This window comes from Equus asinus, chromosome 2 (assembly GCF_041296235.1).
Source record: "Equus asinus isolate D_3611 breed Donkey chromosome 2, EquAss-T2T_v2, whole genome shotgun sequence".
In the NCBI taxonomy this organism is placed as follows: domain Eukaryota; kingdom Metazoa; phylum Chordata; class Mammalia; order Perissodactyla; family Equidae; genus Equus; species Equus asinus.
In genome coordinates, this window is record NC_091791.1 from 62,612,038 (window position 1) to 62,631,543 (window position 19,506).

General features: G+C 35.5%; 1 protein-coding gene across 2 annotated transcripts in view; it reads left to right on the top strand.

Annotated features, from left to right (window-relative positions):
• The window catches only part of ADK (adenosine kinase), a 528,114-nt gene that overhangs the window by 181,972 nt on the left and 326,636 nt on the right, over positions 1-19,506 (top strand). For both annotated transcript variants that reach the window (XM_014860631.3, XM_014860632.3), the window contains exon 4: positions 5,594-5,672. In XM_014860631.3, the coding sequence (XP_014716117.1) occupies positions 5,594-5,672 (79 nt within the window). The remainder of the gene's footprint in view (positions 1-5,593; positions 5,673-19,506) is intronic.

A 19,506-nucleotide genomic window follows, 5' to 3' on the forward strand; every position in this document is an offset into this window, starting at 1 on the left:
CTTAAATTTTGGAATAGCTTGAAAAGTATGGGTGTTAAATCCTCTCTGAAAGTTTGGTACAATTCCTCAGGAAAGCCATCTGGTCCTGGAGTTTTATTCTTTGGGATGCTTTTGATTGCCATTTCAATCTCGTTCCTTGTGATGGTCTGTTCAGATTGTCTGTTTCTTCTTGACTCAGCATTGGGAGGGTGTAATAGTTTAAGAATTTATCCATTTCCTCTAGGTTATCCATTTTGTTGGTATATAGTTTTTTGTAGTATTCTCTTATAATCTGTTGTATTTCTGTGGAGTCTGTTATTTCTCCTCTTTCATTTATGATTTTGTTTATTTGAGCTTTCTCTTTTTTTTTCTTTGCAAGTCTGCTTAGGGGTTTGTCACTTTTATTTATCTTCTCAAAGAAACAGCTCTTTGTTTCATTGATCCTTTCGACTGTCTTTTTTGTTTAAGTAGCATTTATTTCTGCTCTCATTTTTATTATTTGTCTCTTGCTGACTTTGGGCTTTGTTTGTTCTTCTTTTTCTAATTCACTTAGGTGTAATTTGAGATTGCTTAGTTCACATTTTTCTTGTTTGTTAAGGTGTGCCTGTATTGCGATGGATTTCCCACTTAATACAACTTTTGCTGCATCCCATATGAGTTGGTATGTCATGTTATCTTTTTCATTTGTCTCCAGATATTTTTTCATTTTTTCTTTAATTTCTTCAATGATCCATTGCTTGTTCAATAGCATACTGTTTAGTTTTCACATCTTTGTCCCTTTCTCAGCTTTTTTCTTGTAATTAATTTCTAGGCTTATAACATTATGAACGGAGAGGTGCTTCTTATTATTTCAACTTTTTAATATTTATAGAGGCTTGTCTTGTTTCCCAACACATGGTCCATCCTTGAGATTGTTCCTTGCACACTTGAGAAGAATGTGTATTCTGCTGTTTTTGGATAGAGTGTTCTAATTATGTCTGTTAGGTCCAACTGTTTTAGCTTTTCATTTAATTCCACTGTTTCCTTGTTGATTTTCTGTCTGGATGATCTGTCCAATGATATGAGTGGGGTGTTTTGTGTTATTTTTAATATCTTCATTTAGGTTTATTAATAGTTGCTCCTATGTTTGGTGCATAGATATTCATAAGCATTATTTCTTTCTGATGGAGTTTCCCTTTGATCATTACATATTGATCCTCTTTGCCTCTCTTTACCTGCCTTATCTTGAAGTCTACTCTGTCTGATATAAGTTTTGCGACACCTGCTTTCTTTTGTTTGCCATTAACTTGGAGTATTGTCTTCCACTCCTTCACTCTGAGCCTGTGTTTGTCCTTGGGATTGAGATGTGTTTCCTGGAGGCAACATATTGTTGGATCTTGTTCTTTAATTCATCTTGCCACTCTGTGTCTTTTTATTGGCGAGTTCACTTTGTTTACATTCAGGGTGATTATTGATGTATGGGGGTTTAATGCTGTCATTATATCACTCATTTTCCGGTTTTCCTGCATTTCCTTTGTTTCTCGTCCTATGTGTTTTGGTGTACCCATTGAATTATGGAGTTTTCTTTCTTTGTTTCTTGGTGTTTTCCTTATTTATCTTTTGTGTCTCTGTTGTGCTTTTTTGTTTAGTGGCTACCCTGAAGTTTCTATTCAGGATCTCGTGCATAACATAGTCCATTTTCTGATGGCCTCTTATTTCCTTAGTCTGAACTGACTCAGTCCCTTTCCTCTTCCCCTCCTCAATTATTATTCTCATACCTCATTCCAACTTGTGTTGTGAGTTTGTGGTTAAAGTGACAAGATTGTCTCTGTTTTTGATGTTTTCTTTCCCTTTATCCTAATGCTATAGTTGAATATTTGCTATCCTATTCTGCTTCTATGTTTTTGTCTCCTTAGACTGTGTTTTGTGACCCCTTTCTCCCCTTCTTTCTTGTTTCAGATATGAGGGCCTTCTTGAGGATTTCTTGTAGGGGGCATCTCGTGTCTATGAAGTCCATTAGGTTTTATTTGGGAAAGATTTAATTTCTCCCTCATATGTTAAGAATATTTTTGCTAGATAGAGTATTCTTGGCTGAAGATATTCTTGGCTGAAGAGTTTTATCTTTTAAAGTTTTGAATATGTCATTCTATTCTCTCCTAGCTTGTAAGATTTCTGCAGAGAAGTCTGTTGAAAGTTTGATAGGGGTTCTTTTGTAGGTTATTTTCTTCTCTTACTGTCCTGGTATTCTTTCTTTGTCATTCATTTTTGCCAATTTTACTACTATATGCCTTGCAGTAGATCTTCTTACATTGACAAATCTAGGTGATGTGATAGCTTCCTCCACACACATTTCGCTCTCATTCCCTTGCTTTGGGAAATTCTCTTCTATTAGTTCTTGGAGCACACTTTCTGCTCCATTCTTCTTCTGTTCACCTTCCTGAATACCTATGATTCTTGTATTCCATTTCCTAATTGAGTCATGATATTTCTCGTAGACTTTCTTCATTTCTTTTTAGTCACAGTTCTCTCTCCTCCTCTGTCTGGAGCAATTCAACATGTATATCTTTGATTATGCTGATTCGCTCCTCTAGAGTGTCCACATGAGAATTCAGGGTATCCATATTTTATTTTGTCTCTTCCATTGTGTCTTTCATCTCTAGTATTTCTGATTGACTCTTCTTTATAGTTCCAGTCTCTTTTGTGAAGTAGATCTTGAACTTATTGAATTGTTTCTCTATATTCTCTTTTACCTCATTGAGTTTTTTGCCAATGGCTATTTTGAATTCATTGTCATTTAATTTACTTATTTCTGAGTCCTTAGGACTGAATTTTGGGTATTTATTTGCTCTCTGTTTTGGAGATTTGAGGAACTGTCTGATCTGGAAGAACGAGGTTTTCCCATTGTGATAGTATTAGGTTGCAGTTACAGCCTATTGCCACGGGATAAAAGTCAAGAGCCACATATTCTGAGCCCTGCACGTTCAGCCAAGATGGTGCAGTGTGGCTCGGATGTGTTGGGGGATGCTTTCTCCTGCCTACAGTCCCTGGTTTCCCGATTAGCTCTTGCTGTCTGGTTTCCTGGGGTCTTGGCTTGTTGAAGTCACCCCATGGGAAAGCTTTCGCCCCATTTGAGGGCTTCCCTCTAGGCTGCAAGGACACTAGGAAGTCTTTGCTGATCCCACGGACATGTGACCTCTTCCCCACTCCTTCCTTGACAGAGCCTCCCACGCCAGTGATCCCAGCCTTTAGGGGAGGGAGTCAAGTTCTCTCTTACCCCTACCAGCTCCTCCGTGGGGGGCTCCAGGCTTTCTGCCCTCCGTTGTTTGGTTTCCATGACTTTCTGAGGATTCACGTGCTATTACAATATTTTCTATTGGAATATGGTTGCTCCTTTTTGTTGTATGTTGGAGGGGAGAGAGTCTTGGGCGAGCTCACTCCGCCATCATGGTTACGTCACTGGTCCTATGAGATTTTTTTTATACAAACCTCGTGTAACCACTAGACAAATAATGAGAACAGAGACACAAATGATAAAGAGAAAAATAAGAAAACTTTCAGAGAGAAGTACCAAGCTGAATTGGTAGTTAGAAATACACTGGACAGCAAAGAAGGGAAAAGGGCAGAAGAACTGGAAAACAAGTCATAAAATGGCAGCATTAAGCCCTCATATATCAGTAATCACTATAAATTTAAATAGATTGAAAAGGGAGTGACCTCAGAGGAGCTTAGCAATTGATGACTCTGCGTTTACTTTGCCATTGTCTCCCTTTTTAAAAATTTTTATTTTATTTTATTATTATTATTTTCCTGAGGAAGATTCACCCTGTTCCAACATCCGTTGCCAACCCTCCTCTTTTTGTAAGTGAACTGCCACCACAGCAGGGCCACTGGTGAGTGGTGTAGGTCCGTGCCTGGGAACTCAACCTGGGCCGCCAAAGTAGAGCATGCTGAACTTAACCTCTCGGCACCAGGGCTGGCCCTCACTCTCCCTTTCTTCTCCAATCTCTAACATCACAGTTAGCTGATACCTAGTTCAGAAAGTAGTTAGAAAGGCACTTCCCGTAACTACCACAGCTACTCACCTAACTACCTCTGTGCCTATGTACTTTCCCTTCTCTACTGTTATTATTACATTTGTATTATTAGTGGTATACAAATATTGCTCTTAAAGTTCTTGGCTGGTTTGCTCATTGTTTTAGTGGCATCTCAGGGTTTTATAGATGGAATCCCAAGACAGTTAGAGAAATGGGAGTGGATATAGCTACGTTTTCCCTACTCCTAATCTGATCATCTCTACATTTATCTCTTTTTTATATTTTGATGTTCTGTTAAATGTTTCATTTGAATAAAAGGATCTGCTTCTATACTTAAAGTTTTGACAATACTTTCCATGATTGGAATCTTCCTTGAATACTCTACTCACGTCCCAATCTCTCTTTTCCTTTGACTAACCTTCTGTAGCACTTGCTGTCTACATTGCATACATTTTTTTTTTTCTAATAAAGATTCACCCTGAGTGAACATCTGTTGCCAATCTTCCTTTTTTTCCCCCTCCCCACAGCCCCAGTACGTAGTGGTATATTCTAGTTGTAAGTCCTTCTAGTTCTTCTATGTGAGCTGCCACCGCAGCATGGCTACTGACAGTTGAGTAGTGTGGTTCTGTGCCCTGGAACTGAACCCAGACCACCAAAGCACAGCGTGCCGAACTTTAACCACTAGGCCATCAGGGCTGGCTCTACATTGCATATGTTTTGTTATTCTGTAACTCAGTATTTTCTAATTTTCTCAATTTTTTCATGTTTATTCATCTTTTTGTCTCTCCACAGCTTGTAAATCCTTTGGCATTAAGGTACATACTTATGCCCCTTGGATATCTCCCATAGTTCCTAACATGTTAGAGCCATGTAGTAGGGAATATTGATTTGTGATCCAGATTAATGCCATCTAATGTGAGACTTATTGGAATTGTTGTCCCTAGTCTTTTGACTGGGTATGTGTAGTAGGAGAGGTGTACATGGATCATGTTTCATGTATATGAGAAGCTTCACATAAAGTGAGTATATATATTTTCCTGGAGAGAAAATAGCTTTTATCATGTACCAGAATAATGAAATATCAAAGCTTTAGGTCATCTCTCTCTGTGCCTTTATTTGGCAGATACAGAAACTATCACCAAGCAACTTGCCTAGAATCATTCCTACAACCCAACATAGTTTCCTGATTCTTTAAATTATAAGCTAATAGTCTTTATGATATCAAAAGCTTTAAAAATTTATTTGAGTATACATTTGTATGGTTTCTAGAGATCAACACTTAATGTAGGAAATATGTGTTGCTTTTATAAACAATAATTTATCTATTTTTATTTTTACTCGTGTTTAGTTTAATGTTTAAGTATGGACAGCCTATGTATTTTAAACTCTTGTAGTTGTACAATTGTGGAAGAAATTTCTTCAGTATGGAAATGTAGCAAAGTTGTTTTTCGTACAGTATTTTAAGTCATTTATTCAACATAATTGTATAATTCAAAAAAAATCCCACTAATTGTGATTTAATGCATTTCTAATCAGAAAATATAACATTGTGACAAGTGACAGATACTAACTTACTTTTTTCTACTGTGATTTCCTTATAGGTTTGATGAACTTGTGAAAAAATTCAAAGTTGAATATCATGCTGGTGGCTCTACCCAGAATTCAATTAAAGTGGCCCAGGTTGGTTAATTATTTTAAAAGTTACAAAGAAATGGATTATAAAATGATTCTAGGCCTTTTGATCATTGTTCATAAATTTTCCAGGGTGTATTTTGTTGCTATAGAATAGTTTTGTTGGTTTTGAATTGGGATTTTAGCAGTTATTGCCCATCTAATCCACAAAAATTATTTTATTTTAATTGGTATTCCTTTGCTTGTTAGTAAGCTTGAATATCTTTTAATGTTTATTGTTCATTTTCACTTTTTCTTTCTTAATTAGTTGAATCCTTTTTTATTATTTCAGAATTTTTGTGTTAGTGGTTTGTGGAAATTCCTGATATTTTTATGGTTAGTATTCCTTTTTATTCTATAAATTGAAAGTAATTTATTGTTTATTTGTTATTTATACTTTAACTCTGCTTATAGTGTCTTTTACTTTGCCAAAGTTCTCAGTTTTTTTAATGTAATTAGACTTTATGGCTTCTGCATTTCATATGGTGCTTCGAAAGGACATTCTTAGAACAAGATACTGTAAGTGTTCATGTGTTATGTATAGATACTTATATATCTATATCTGTGCATATCTTTTATAGATACTTATACATACGTGTATATATATATATATATATATATATATATATATAAAAGTACAAATTTATATATCTGTATCTATACTCATATCTTTATCTTCCAATGGGTAATTGGATAATCTCATTTTGACATATTCTCTCAAAGTCACCAGCCTAACCTAATCTTGAGTGAGACTGGTTAGTATTCTTTTTAAACTTTCAATTATGAAGGAGATGAAAAAGCTTTACCTGCCACAGGTTCTTACCCTTTGTGATTTGAAAAGTAGCTGAAAATCTCACGTACTGCAATCATTGGTCAACTCTGATGGACTCTGGTCATTTTGATTTTTCATGGATTTGCTTTTCCTTTGAATTTTAATTATCTCAAGGACTGGAGAAGTAGAATATTGAGAAAGGTTGAACAATTTCTGGTTTTTTGGACTAACACTTAGTTGATTTAGTGTGCAGTGTAATTATCTTACCTACTTCCAAAGCTCAAATTTAATCATAGTATTAAAATACTTTAAGTTGTAAAAATTAATCTTGAAAGTGATCATTTGTGTGGAGTGGCCTAATGAGAAGATCTTTGTATTTGTCAATTGAATTTGTATTGTTCTTGTTAAAACATCCTGCTGGTCACTTTGTAAGCTCAAGTTATTAGAAAAAGTTACAGTTTACTTTTGTCCTTAGAATATTGTATTAGTCTCCTTAGGCTGCTACAACAAAATATTACAGACTGCTTGGCTTAAACAAGAGAAATTTATTTTGTCACAGTTCTGGAGGGCAGAAGTCCAAGATCAAGGTGCCATCAGGACTAGCTTCTAGTGAGGGCTCTTTCCTGGCTTGTAGATCGCTGCCTTCTCACTGTCTTCACATGGCCTTTCTTCTGTGCCCGCAAAGAGAGAGATCTCTGGTGTTTCTTCCGTCTTCTTATAAGGACACCAGTCCTATCAGTTGAGAGTTCCACCCTTAGGACCTCATTTAACTTTAATTGTCTCCTTAAAGGCTTTATCTCCAGTTAACGTTGTGGTTTGGGTCTTCAATATATGCATTTTCAGGTGGGAACAATTCTGTCCATGACAGATCTCTTTTTTAAAGCCTCAGTCTGTCAAAGCACATTGTACTCCCCCTTCACTCTTCTCTCCCTCTAGAGCCAGGAAGCCATTAGCTGTCCACTTAACAAATTTCTTCTTTCTTGAGGATCTTTTTCAATTCCTACTTTCCCAAGATTTATTACTTATATAATGAATATCAAGCTCTTGATTGGATTTCTACCTGATGTTGGTCTCACTAATAAAACCATCATTGCCTGTTATTATTTTCAGTTTTGACAATATTTCATGTTCATTGTAACAATGTATTCTAGTAATGGTGTATTTGTTCCTATCTTTACTGAGGAGGTAAATGGAATTTAAAGTTTTGGGTGGCTCATCCGTTATTTTTTCTTTCTTATTAATGGTATATTTGGGGTTGAAATCCTATCCTGATAGTAAGACTAGCAATCCTTCTTTTATTTATTTATTTATTTTTTAAAAAGATTGTATTTTTTTCCTTTTTTCTCCCCAAAGCCCCCCAGTACATAGTTGCATATTCTTCGCTATGGGTCCTTCTAGTTGTGGCATGTGGGACGCTGCCCCAACGTGGTTTGATGAGCGGTGTCATGTCCACGCCCAGGATTCGAACCAACGAAACCCTGAGCCGCCTGCGGCAGAGCACGCGAACTTAACCACTCGGCCACGGGGCCAGCCCCCCACAATCCTTCTTTTAGACCATATGCAAAGCAATTCAGTTTAGTTCAGCCAACATGTATTGATATTAGAGAAATCTCTGTGCTATATATGATAGATAACATCAATAAACAGGAAATTTCCCTTGTTTATAAAATTCTAGCTTACATTGCAAAACTTACCATTTTTTTTCCTTTTCAACCATTAAGTATCCTAACTTTTCTTCTTCTGTTCTTCCTCCCTTTCTTCATCATCATTTATTAAATTCCTACCATGTGCCAGGTAGTCTGTTAGATGGTGTTCATGCAACAGTCAATAATGGACTTGATCCTACTCTTGAAGCTTTCATTATAATGAAAATATATTTGGGCATCAGGGTGGTGGCATGGAGCAATAGAAGAATAAACTATTAAGTATAATATGATGTTATAGGAACAATCCTCTCCACCCCGAAAAGACAGACAAACAAACAAATTTAGAAGAACCAGAATAAAAATATGTCAGTACTCATGTATATGATTTCTCCAGTTTTTGGAAACTTGAATCCAAAACTCTATATATCTGCCCAAATACACCTCCAGTGTTATGTTCAATTTCTGGTTGAATCACGACTGTTCTCATTTTCTCAGTAGGATTTTTATCTCATGTCCTAGATTTTAAATTTGAGCTAGGAAAACTGAAAGAGACACTCACGAATAGCAGTTTTTCTTTATCCAACTTGAACCCCCTTTTCCCAACATCAGATTGGTTTATCAGTCTGTTTTCTAAGATTTTTCTCAAACTGTTGGTCAGGGCTCTCAGAAGTTGTCACAAGGAGGCAAGGGTAATTCTAGATTTGTTTTAAATTTGTTGTATTTAAAAGAAGAACAATTTTGCTTTCTATTTTGTATATTAGCTTTAATGTAAAATTTAACTTTTTAAAAATTTATGCTGCCTACCTCACATTCATTGGGATGGCTGTTACCACATAAACATAAAATAACAAGTGTTATTAAGGATATAGAGAAATTGGAACCCTGTACACTGGATAGTTTACAGTATGGTAGTTCCTCAAGAAGTTACAAATAGAATTACCATCTGACCCAGCAATTCCAGTTCTGAGAATGCTACAGACTGAATGTTTGTGCCCAACCCCACCCCGATTCATATGTTGAAGCCCTTAACCCTGCAATGTGATGGTATTTGGAGATGGGGCCTTTGAGAGGTTATTAGGGTTAGATGAGGTCATGAGGAGTCCCGTCATGAGGGATTAATGCCCTTATAAGAAGAGACATCAGAGAGCTTGCTCTCCCCTCCCCCTACCACCACATGAGGACACAGTGAGATGTTGGCCATCTACAAGCCAGGAAGAGAGTCCTTTCCAGGAACCAAATTGACTGCACCTTGATCTTAGATTTCCCAGCCTCCAGAACTGTGAGAAATAAATTTCTATTGTTTAGGCCCTCCTGTTTTTGGTATTTTGTTACGGCAACTTGCATAGACTAAGACAGATTACATACCCGAAGGAATTGAAATCAAGGTCTTGAAGAGATATTTGTACACTCATGTTCATAGCAGCATTACTCACAATAGCCAAAAGGTGGAAGCAACCCCAGTGTACTTCAATGGATGAATAGATAAACAAAATGTGGTATATGCATACAATGGTATATTATTCAGCCTTAAAAAAAAAGGGAGATTCTCACACATACTACAATGTGAATGAATCTTGAGAGCATTATGCCAAGTGAAATAACCCAGTCATGAAAGAACTAATACTGATGATCCCACTTATGTGAGAGACCTAGAGTTCTCAAATTTCTTAGAGAGAGAAAATAGAATGGTGGTTGCCAGGGATTGGGGGAAGGAAAAATGGGGAGTTACTGCATAATAGGTATAGAATTTCAGTTTTACAAGATGAAAGGAGCTCTAGAGATGGATAGTGGTAAGGGTAGTACAACAATGTGAATGTCACTTAATGTCACTTAAAAATGGTTAAGGTAGGGGCTGGCCCCGTGGCCGAGTGGTTAAGTTCGCGCGCTCCGCTGCAGGCGGCCCAGTGTTTCGTTAGTTCGAATCCTGGGCGCGGACATGGCACTGCTCATCAGACCACGCTGAGGCAGCGTCCCACATGCCACAACTAGAAGAACCCACAATGAAGAATACACAACTATGTACCGGGGGGCTTTGAGGAGAAAAAGGAAAAAATAAAATCTTTTAAAAAAAAAATTATAAAAAAAAAATGGTTAAGGTAAATTTTGTGAATGTCTATTTTAACACAATTTAAAAAATAACAAGTCAGGAGCATGGATTTGCTCTTGGGACCATGAGAGTCCATTAGAAATGAGTTAGCGTTTAAGATTTGTCACTTGACTGGCTGGCTATGGAGCCATGAGCAATTTCTTCAACTTTTATAGACCTTTCATCTGTAAATGTGGAGGTTAAAGCTTATCTCAGATGGAAGTTGTAAGGATTAATAAGATAACAAATGGTTAAAAAAATTATACTATTTTTTAAAAGAAAATTTGGAAACCACTAGGGTTGAAGGCTTTTCCCCCCATTTTTCTGAATTTTCTTCATCTTAAGAAGGCCTAAGTGTACCCATTCGTGCACAGAACAACTATATTTGTGGCTCTCGTCCACTTAAAAATATGTTTTTCAATCTAGCCCTCAATTGAACATCTTGCTTGACTTTTTACTTCCCCTAATATTTTGAGAGTACTTTTCCTTTGCATCTGATTGATGATCCAACTACATATTTGCCAAATTATAATTTATGACTAGGATAACCACATAGTTTTGGGAAACATTCTTTTAGAAGTACTTCCCTTTAGAAGGAGAGTTGCTCAAATTTTCCTTGGCAATCATTAATAGGAATAACTGATTCTTTTTGGTACATAAAGCAGATATTTATTGAGCATCAGCTATATGCTAGTTATTGTACTAGGTAGTAACTGCTAACTCAAACTGTCTCGTCTAAATTTTAAGTAAAATATCAAAAAAATATTACAGCCTTAGAGTGAATAATCATGGTTTAGTCTTGGCTGTATCTAATGTGATGAATGAATGTGGACATTGAGATTGAGCTTAAAGCTGTCTAAAAAGTCTAGGCAAATCCAGTAGAAAGGAGTTGCACAGGAACAGCCCACCAGGGAAGGTGCTGAGTTTTGTTTTGTGTTAGTGTGTTTGATTGCTTGGTTTTGGGCTGTCGTCTTCTTTTCTTACCCATTTGAGTTCTCCTTTACCCTAGAAAACAACTGGAGTACCACTTTCCATTTTCTCTATCACTGTAGATTATTGAAGAAGCAAATATTGGGCAGCAAATATCAGTCCAGTAGAGCTACACTAACTGAATGTCTACTAGATACTTGAACTGTAGATCTAAAATATGATAAGATCTACGGTAAAATTAGAACTCAGTCATCCAACTGTTCACAGATCATTTACTATGTTTTTATTGGTATTTAGCATATGTAATATGTCTTTTCTGTATCTGTATGTGTTCTATGTAATATTTATACTGAAAATATTCAATTATTCTGTAAAGACAAGAAAAACAAACAGGATGGATGAAATTCATAGAAAGTAAACTGATAGGTTATATGATTGAGGCAAAACTCATAGGATATTTTAAATATAGATAGTAAATAGACAGGTAGCTTAGGAAACAGGCAAACTTGAGTTCAATATAAGTTGCAAGTAAGTTTGTGACCTGTAAGACTGCTGAAGATAGAATAGAGAAAAACTATGTTGTAACAAACATGAGTATTACTTATAGGTAGGAAGGGGTGGAAAGAACATATCATGACCGTGTACCACTGAGCTGACAGTTATATCACCCCCAAGTTGATCACTCATTAGTGACACTTAGTATGTTCTCATTCTGGTCCCATATAGTCTCTACTCCAGAAAGTCAAATAAAACCTTGACTATTCAGCAGTCTCTTTCTCAAGCTTTAGCGTCCTTGCCCTTGAGTCTCTCCCAGAGTGCAAGTGAGTATGTAGCAAGGCTAATGAGGTGAAGAGAGACAGGATGTTTGAACGTTCAGCTAGGGTGGTCCTTATACTTGATTGCATCCTAAGGTAGTGCACCTTGAGTACTAACTTACCTCAGTTCTTTCCCCTGTTTCTTGCTCTTTTGTTTTTTTTTTTTTTTTTTTTTTGAGGAAGATTAGCCCTGAGCTAACATCTGCTGCCAATCCTCCTCTTTTTGCTGAGGTCTGTAGGTCCTTTCTGTTCTGTGCCTTCCAAGATACCTTGCTTGTTTATATACTAGGAGGCTACCAGTGCTTCAAGGTAATTTCCCCACACGACACCAGGTTTAGGTGGATTTCTCCTTGTTCGGTAGTTAATAACGATAACTTACATGGTAGCTATGGAAAAATATGCAGAAAATTGAAAGAGAACATTATTTGCAAAAGTCACCACCTCTGTGAAAGAACTGAGAGTCCGTCAGGAGAGTAAAGGTTAACACTTTACAATGTAGAGCTCATTCTGTCAGATCTTAGCAACAACTGTACTTTGATATATCAGTTGAACTAGCAAATCACGTCAACAAAAAAAGTTCCTATTAACTTTTAGATACTTTGATTTGTTTAATCATGTTCTTGAAGATTTAATGAAACCACAGGCAATGTAAAACAAAATATTGTTGATATCACGTCCAAATACAATTCTAGACTTTTCTTATCTGCATATTTGCCAGACAGTGCAAATTTAAATTTTGTCAAATTCCCTTCAGTGTAAACTTCTTATTAATGAGAATAAAAACATCTTATCTGCTAAATATCCTGTACACCTTGTATACAACACTGCTAAAAAGAGATGTGATTTGTTTTCCTGTGATACTGATGCTTTCATAGTGAATGTTTTTGGTCACTTTTCAGTTTTCTCAGTATGTACAGATGCCACACGTTGTAATTTTTGACTTTAAAGAAATGGAAGGAGATAGCTTCCTGGGACATGTGCCTAAAAAATGACTGTAATTGTTGCTGGACTTAGAAAAGATGTCCTGCAGTAAAATATTTTTAAAATGTGAGACAAGAATGTTTTTGTCTAATTTGGCAATATATTGAGGATGAGAATGAGAAAAAGGTTACAGTAGAGCAGAAATTTACATGCCATTTCTCCAAAAGTGTTTGATGATATTTGAAGAGGCTGTAAGGAGACTGGAAAAAGCTGATACAACAAACACATGACTCATTTTTGTGTAATATGACTGTTTCATAATTAAGGGGGGAGAAAAGTCACCACAAAAGGGCAGCCAAGTTAAATAATACTTTCTCAGTTTCTTTACTAAAACTGTAACTTATTTGGAATCCAACTTTGATAGCACAAATTGAAATTATCATTGTGCTTCTGAGTGTTTTGAAATGATGTTCATTTTAGACCTGGATGGCATATATAATGAATCTATAAATGCAAAGTATGTGATTGATAAACAATTGGAATACCAAAACAACCATTTCGATGTAAAGTAGATGGATATTTTGTAAAGCTAGAAGCTAACTCATATATCCAAATACCTGCTATTGCTAGTAAGTAAAATCCTAAGTATTTCATGCTCAAATGCTTTTGTTAAGAGCGTATTTAGCTGACGGCATCACACTAGAATCACACCAAGAATGTGGACTTGATAAGAGCAGAGCTGTAAGTGAAAGTGAAATTTATATTTAACGATATTCAGTTTAACCACACCTAAAAGAAGGATGTCCTAATGGTTCTAGTTAATTGGAAGAAGTATTATTGGAAAGGGAACAGAGTAAAAATATTCTGTTATTTCATGGAACAAAAAGAAACATGTCAGTGTTATTTTTTCTAAATATTGGTAATATCTGTTTAAGCTAAGTATACTTACTCTTATTAAAAATTTTACATTTACATATTTTAAGAATACACATTATGGCCTATAAAATTTAAATATCTAATAAAGAGTTAAGAAAAGTTGAAATAAGTTGCTATGTTTATTTTAACAAAAGAAGCATTATAACGATTGTTATATTTTTCTCACACATACTATTTGTTTAATTAGTCCTGCTTTTAATTATTACTAATTGCCACCATTAGTAATTTGTTTCTGTTGTTTTGTTTAAATAACAGCACTTATGTGACAGAAAAGTAAATAATACAGAATAATATTTAATTTCAAATAAATACTATATTGGTTTCCTAAGACTGCTGTAACAATACCGTAGACTGGATGGCTTAAATAAAAGAAATATATTTTCTCACAATTCTGGAGGCCAGAAGCCCAAAATCAAGATGTTGGCTAGTTTTGGTTTCTTCTGAGTCCTTTCTCTTCTTGTTACCTCTTTGTGTAGTTATTCCTCTGTGCACACTTCTGTTGTCTCTCTGTGTGTTCCTATCTATTTTTCTAAGAACACCAGTCAGATTGGGCTAGGGCCCACCATAAGGGCCTCATGTTAACTTAATTACCACTTTAAAGGCCCTATCTCGAAATACACTTGCATTCTGAAATTCTAGGGATTAGAGCCTCAACATACGAATTTGGGGAGGACACAATTCAGTTCATGACAAGTACTCATTTGTATATATTTTTTATTTTTGGTAGTGTACCATTTTGATTCCCTTCTTCTCTCCTTTTCTGTATGTGTTTTAGTTATTTTTTTAGTGGTTACTTTGGGGATTACAGTTAACATTCTAAACCTATAACAACCTAGTTTGAATTGTACCAGCTTAGTTTCAGTAGCATACAAACACTCTGTTCCTTTACATCTTCGTCTTCCCTCCTTATGGTGTTATTGTCACTGATTACATCTTTAGACATTGTGTGCCCATTAATATAGCTTTATAATTATTGTTTTGTTCATTTGCCTTTTAAGTCCTATAGGAATAAAAGAGAAGTTGCAACCAAAAGTGTGGTACTCCTGGCTTTTATATTTACTCGTGTAGTTGCCTTTACCAGTGTTCCTTATTTTGTGTTATGTCTTCAAATTACTGTCTAGTGTCCTTTCATTTCAGCCTAGTGGACCCCTTTTAACGTTTCTTGTAGGGCAGGTCTACTATTAACAAAATCCTTTAGCTTTTGTTTATCTAAATATGTCTTAATTTCTCCTTTACTCTTAAAGGATAATTTTTGCCGGATATAGAATTCTTGGTTCTTTTAGCAGTTTAAATATGTCATCTCACTGCCTTCTGGCCTCCATGGTTTCTGGTGAGAAATCAGTTTTTAATCTTATTGAGACCCCTTTATTCACGAGAAATGACCCTGTGACTTGGTATTCCTTTATTGTTTCTAAAACTTTCTTAGTGGAATCTTTAGGGTTTTCTGTATATAAAATCATGTCGTCCACAAAGATGACAGTTTCACCCCTTCTTTTCCAATGTGGATCCCTTTTATTTCTTTTTCTTGCCTGATTGCTCTGGCTAGGATTTCCAATACTATGTTAAATAAGAGTGGTGACAGGGGGCATCCGTCATCAAGATTTTTCTTCAAAAGCATCACTGATCAAGAGTCAGGTTTTCTGCATATAGTGCTTTTGTCCCTCAGGAGGACCTTTCCTGGTTGTCATGTCCCATGTTGAAGGGAAAGTTCATAGTGGTTGGAAACCATTTAGGCCACATTTGAGTGACAAGGAGGGAGGGAGAACTCTCAGGCATCTCTTATTCAAAGTCTATAGTTGTCTGAGGTCCTAAGTGTTAGAAATCATTTCAAATTGTTGACCTAACATCACCTCGTTAGGTACATCATGTTTACAAAGTTTTGGCAAGCCATAGGAACAGACTTGAACAACAAGTACACAAAGCAGGGTAAAGAACTATACAAGAAGCGCAGTTTGTATGATAGTGCTAAACCAGAGGATAACCAGGTGGATAAGTCAAAAGACTGGGTTATTGGGTGAAATTTGTTGCAGTGGATGTGCTTGCTCTCTAATTCTATGTAATTGAGTCTCTACTTCCCCAGAGGTGTTTATCCATGTGCCAGAAGAGGTGTTTGTTACTACACAGACACCTCCCTGCTCATCAGGTATCTAAAACTTCCCTGATCAAGTGAGTTAAGCAATCGTTGTTGGGTCACAACTGCTTTGGCTGTGAAATCAGCCAACTTTTCTAGTGTTAGGGAGAGTTTCCTGATTATTTGTTAGTCAGAAAACTAAATAAAATTAGTACAAACCACAAAATCAAGCAATAAAGAAAAATACAGCTTTCACATAAAAGGTTATGTCTATTAATCGATTCAGTCACTAAAAAAATGTTCATTGAATGTCCTCTAAGTGACAGAATGTTGGAGATGCTAAGGAGAAATAGCAGAGAACAAAACAAAGTGCCTGCCCTCATAATGCTTATATTTTAGTGAATGCAAAAGTAGTAAAAGAAGGAAAAATATTAAAATAATATATTTTAGCAGTAGGCTCAAAAGAGAAAACAATTATGTAATCAACTTAACACCTCAATGCCTGTTCTTAATATAAGTTCTGAAAATACCCACTACTTAAAATGGTCACAAAGAAAAAAAAAGATGTGTATAGGAACACAGTGTTTTTATAATTTTAAGTTGAGTATTACTATAAAATTTTCTTCTGATTCCATGGGTGAAGAGATTCCAAGTATGTCCAAAAAACATTCTTAAGACAGGATTTTTATTGTAGTAGTACTTTAATAGCTTATTGCTAAAAATCTTGAGTTAGTAAATGAATTGTACGTCTGTCAAAATATTTAGGGTTTGTCTTAAATCTTAGGAAATTGCTCTTCATTTTTTCGAGGGAGAGGGTTAAATAAATAAACTTTATTTTTTAGAGCAGTTTTAGGTTCACAAGAAAATTGAGCAGAAGGTATGGAGATTTCCCATATAGCTGCTGCCCACAAACATTCACGCTTCCCCTGTCATCAACATCTCCCATCAGAGTGGTACATTTGTGACAATTGATAAACATACATATGCTCGTCATTATCACCTGAAGTCTCTAGTTTATATTAGGCGTTATTCTCCCAAGGAACATTTTTACACAGTTTTTTGGGGCTTCTTTCTCTGCAGCTCCCTGTTCTCTGGTACCCTGCTCCTTAAATCCCAGATGTCTGAGGACATCCCTGAACTCTGATTTGCTTCCTCACCTTAGTGAGACTGCCAATGTATGTTTTACTCTATTTTCCTATATTGTGGTCTGGGAAATATCCTTGGGTAGAAGTCTGGGTGCATGTGAGACTTGTCTCCATTGTATCCCTTCTATCTTTGTTACTGTCTAATGGCTACTCTTCATCCTTCATAGATATAGTCTGGATATTATAGTATCAAATTTTGCAATCTATAATAATGAATTGTCAAATGAGTATCTGTGATATTACTTTCCAGGTTCTACTAGTTTGCCAGGTGCTCATTTTAACTGTGAGAAAGTGAGCCAAAATTTTTGCTTCCTAGGCACTGTACTGTGCATTGCTCTTTAGAGGTGACCAAGTACTCAGAACCCCCAACCTCCATGTCTTGTCTCTCCTTATCCTCCTTAGGGGCATTGTTGCCTTCCATTTAGAGCCAGTGACTTCCTATTTTTAAATTTTACTTCTTTACCAGTCAAGAGTCTCATTCCATCATTGCCATTTTCAGGAGTATGTATTCACATTGATTTTTAAACTTATTTAAATATGTACTTGTTTAACATTGATACTATTATGATAGGAAAGGCCTGATCTTCTGTTAATGAAATTTGAAATTATTGCAATGGTAAAGCAATTATTTTTTTAATTGATTTATTATTTATTTTTTTACCTGTTTTTTTCTATGCAGATTTCTGTTTTTTTTAATTGCAGTAACATTGGATTATAACATTATATAGTTTTCAGATGTATCTGGTAATATATTTTGAATTCTGTGTATATTACATCATGTTCATCACCCAAAAACTAACTATAGTCCATCCCCACACATGTGAGCCTAATCACCCCTTTTGCTCCACCCCCCTCCATGGTAACCACCAATCCAATCTCTGTTGCTATGTGTGTGTTTGTCATTGTTTTTATCTTCTACTTATGAGTGAGATCATATGGTATTTGACTTTCTCCCTCTGACTTATTTCACTTAGCATAATACCCTCAAGGTCCATCCATGTTGTTACAAATGGCTGGATTTCATCATTTCTTATGGCTGAGTAGTATTCCATTATGTATATATACCACATCTTCTTTATCCATTCGTCCCTCGATGGGCACCTAGGTTGCTTCCACGTCTTGGCTATTGTGTATAATGCTGCAGTGAACTTAAGGGTGCATGTATCTTTATACATTTGTGTTTTCAAGTTCTTTGGATAAATACCCTATGCTGATTCTTTTTAATAGCCATAATGGTCCCTTCTTTGACAGTATTATAATTTGTTTAATGAATACCCTACTTTTGGACATTTAGATGGCTTACAAAGATGTTTCATTGAGTATCTTAATATACATTTCATTTTCCATCTGTGTGAATGTATCTATAATTTACCCTTACAAATCAAATTGCTGAGTCAAAGAGCATTGGTGTAGTAAATTTTTATGGAAGTTGCCAAATTTGTCCACATAAACAGTTTACCAATTTCTGTTTCCACCTGAACTGAATGAAATGTTTATTTTAATGCATTCTCACCAATTCAGAGTAATTCAGAGTGTTCTTTATCATGTAATATGTGAAAAATAAAATCCCATTGAAAGTTTACATTTTCATTTCTATGGATGAAATGAATTAACTTGGATGGAGTGAACTATTGTCCAAAAGAAGTAAATTGCCAAAATTCACTCTAAACAGAAAAAATTAATGAAATAAAGCTTATACAAGAAATAGAGCACATTATCAAAGACCTTACTCTCCACAAGAGTAATAATCCTAGCTGGCTTCACTAGGAAAATAGACCAAACCTGTGAGAAGCAGAGAATCTAAGATAATTCTAAACCGTTTGGCAGAACTGGAGAAAAAAAGCCCTTAGATTATTTTTTTCAAGCTGCTCTCACATTTATACCATAACCCAGCAAGGATAGCAGAAAGAAAAAGAACTAAGTGAGCATAAAACTAAAAGTATAGATTACCATTTATGACTATTGTAAACATCTCAAAATATTTGGAAATAGAATCTAGTGCCACCTTAATAGTCAATGACCAAGTTGGGAAGTAGGGTTAATTCTGGGAATGCAAGGATGGTTTAATATTATAATATCTATTATTTTAGTCACATATCAGTAAAACGAAAGAGAATCTGGATCTTCTCTGGAGATGTTAAAACAGCATCTGTTCATGATAATAGATATAAGCTTCCTTAATATGAGAGAATCTTTCTCAACTCCAATACCAGCATCATATTTTATAGATAAAATAGGAAAATAAATTAACGCTATCTTGAATCTATTGTGCAAAACCCCAACAAAATGAAGTGAAAACTGTTATAAACAGAGAATCAATAAATTATCTGGATTTAAAATTAAAATATTGAGGCACTTTAATAGACTATAAATAGAAATTATAAAGTTTATTTACAATAGCAAACAAAAAGATAAAATACATTTTGGACAGGTGCTTTTTTTGTCTCTGTTTTCTGTAATCTCTGCCCTCCCCCCCAATTTATATTTGCTGTTTCTATTTAAACTTTCTTTTTCTCTCCTT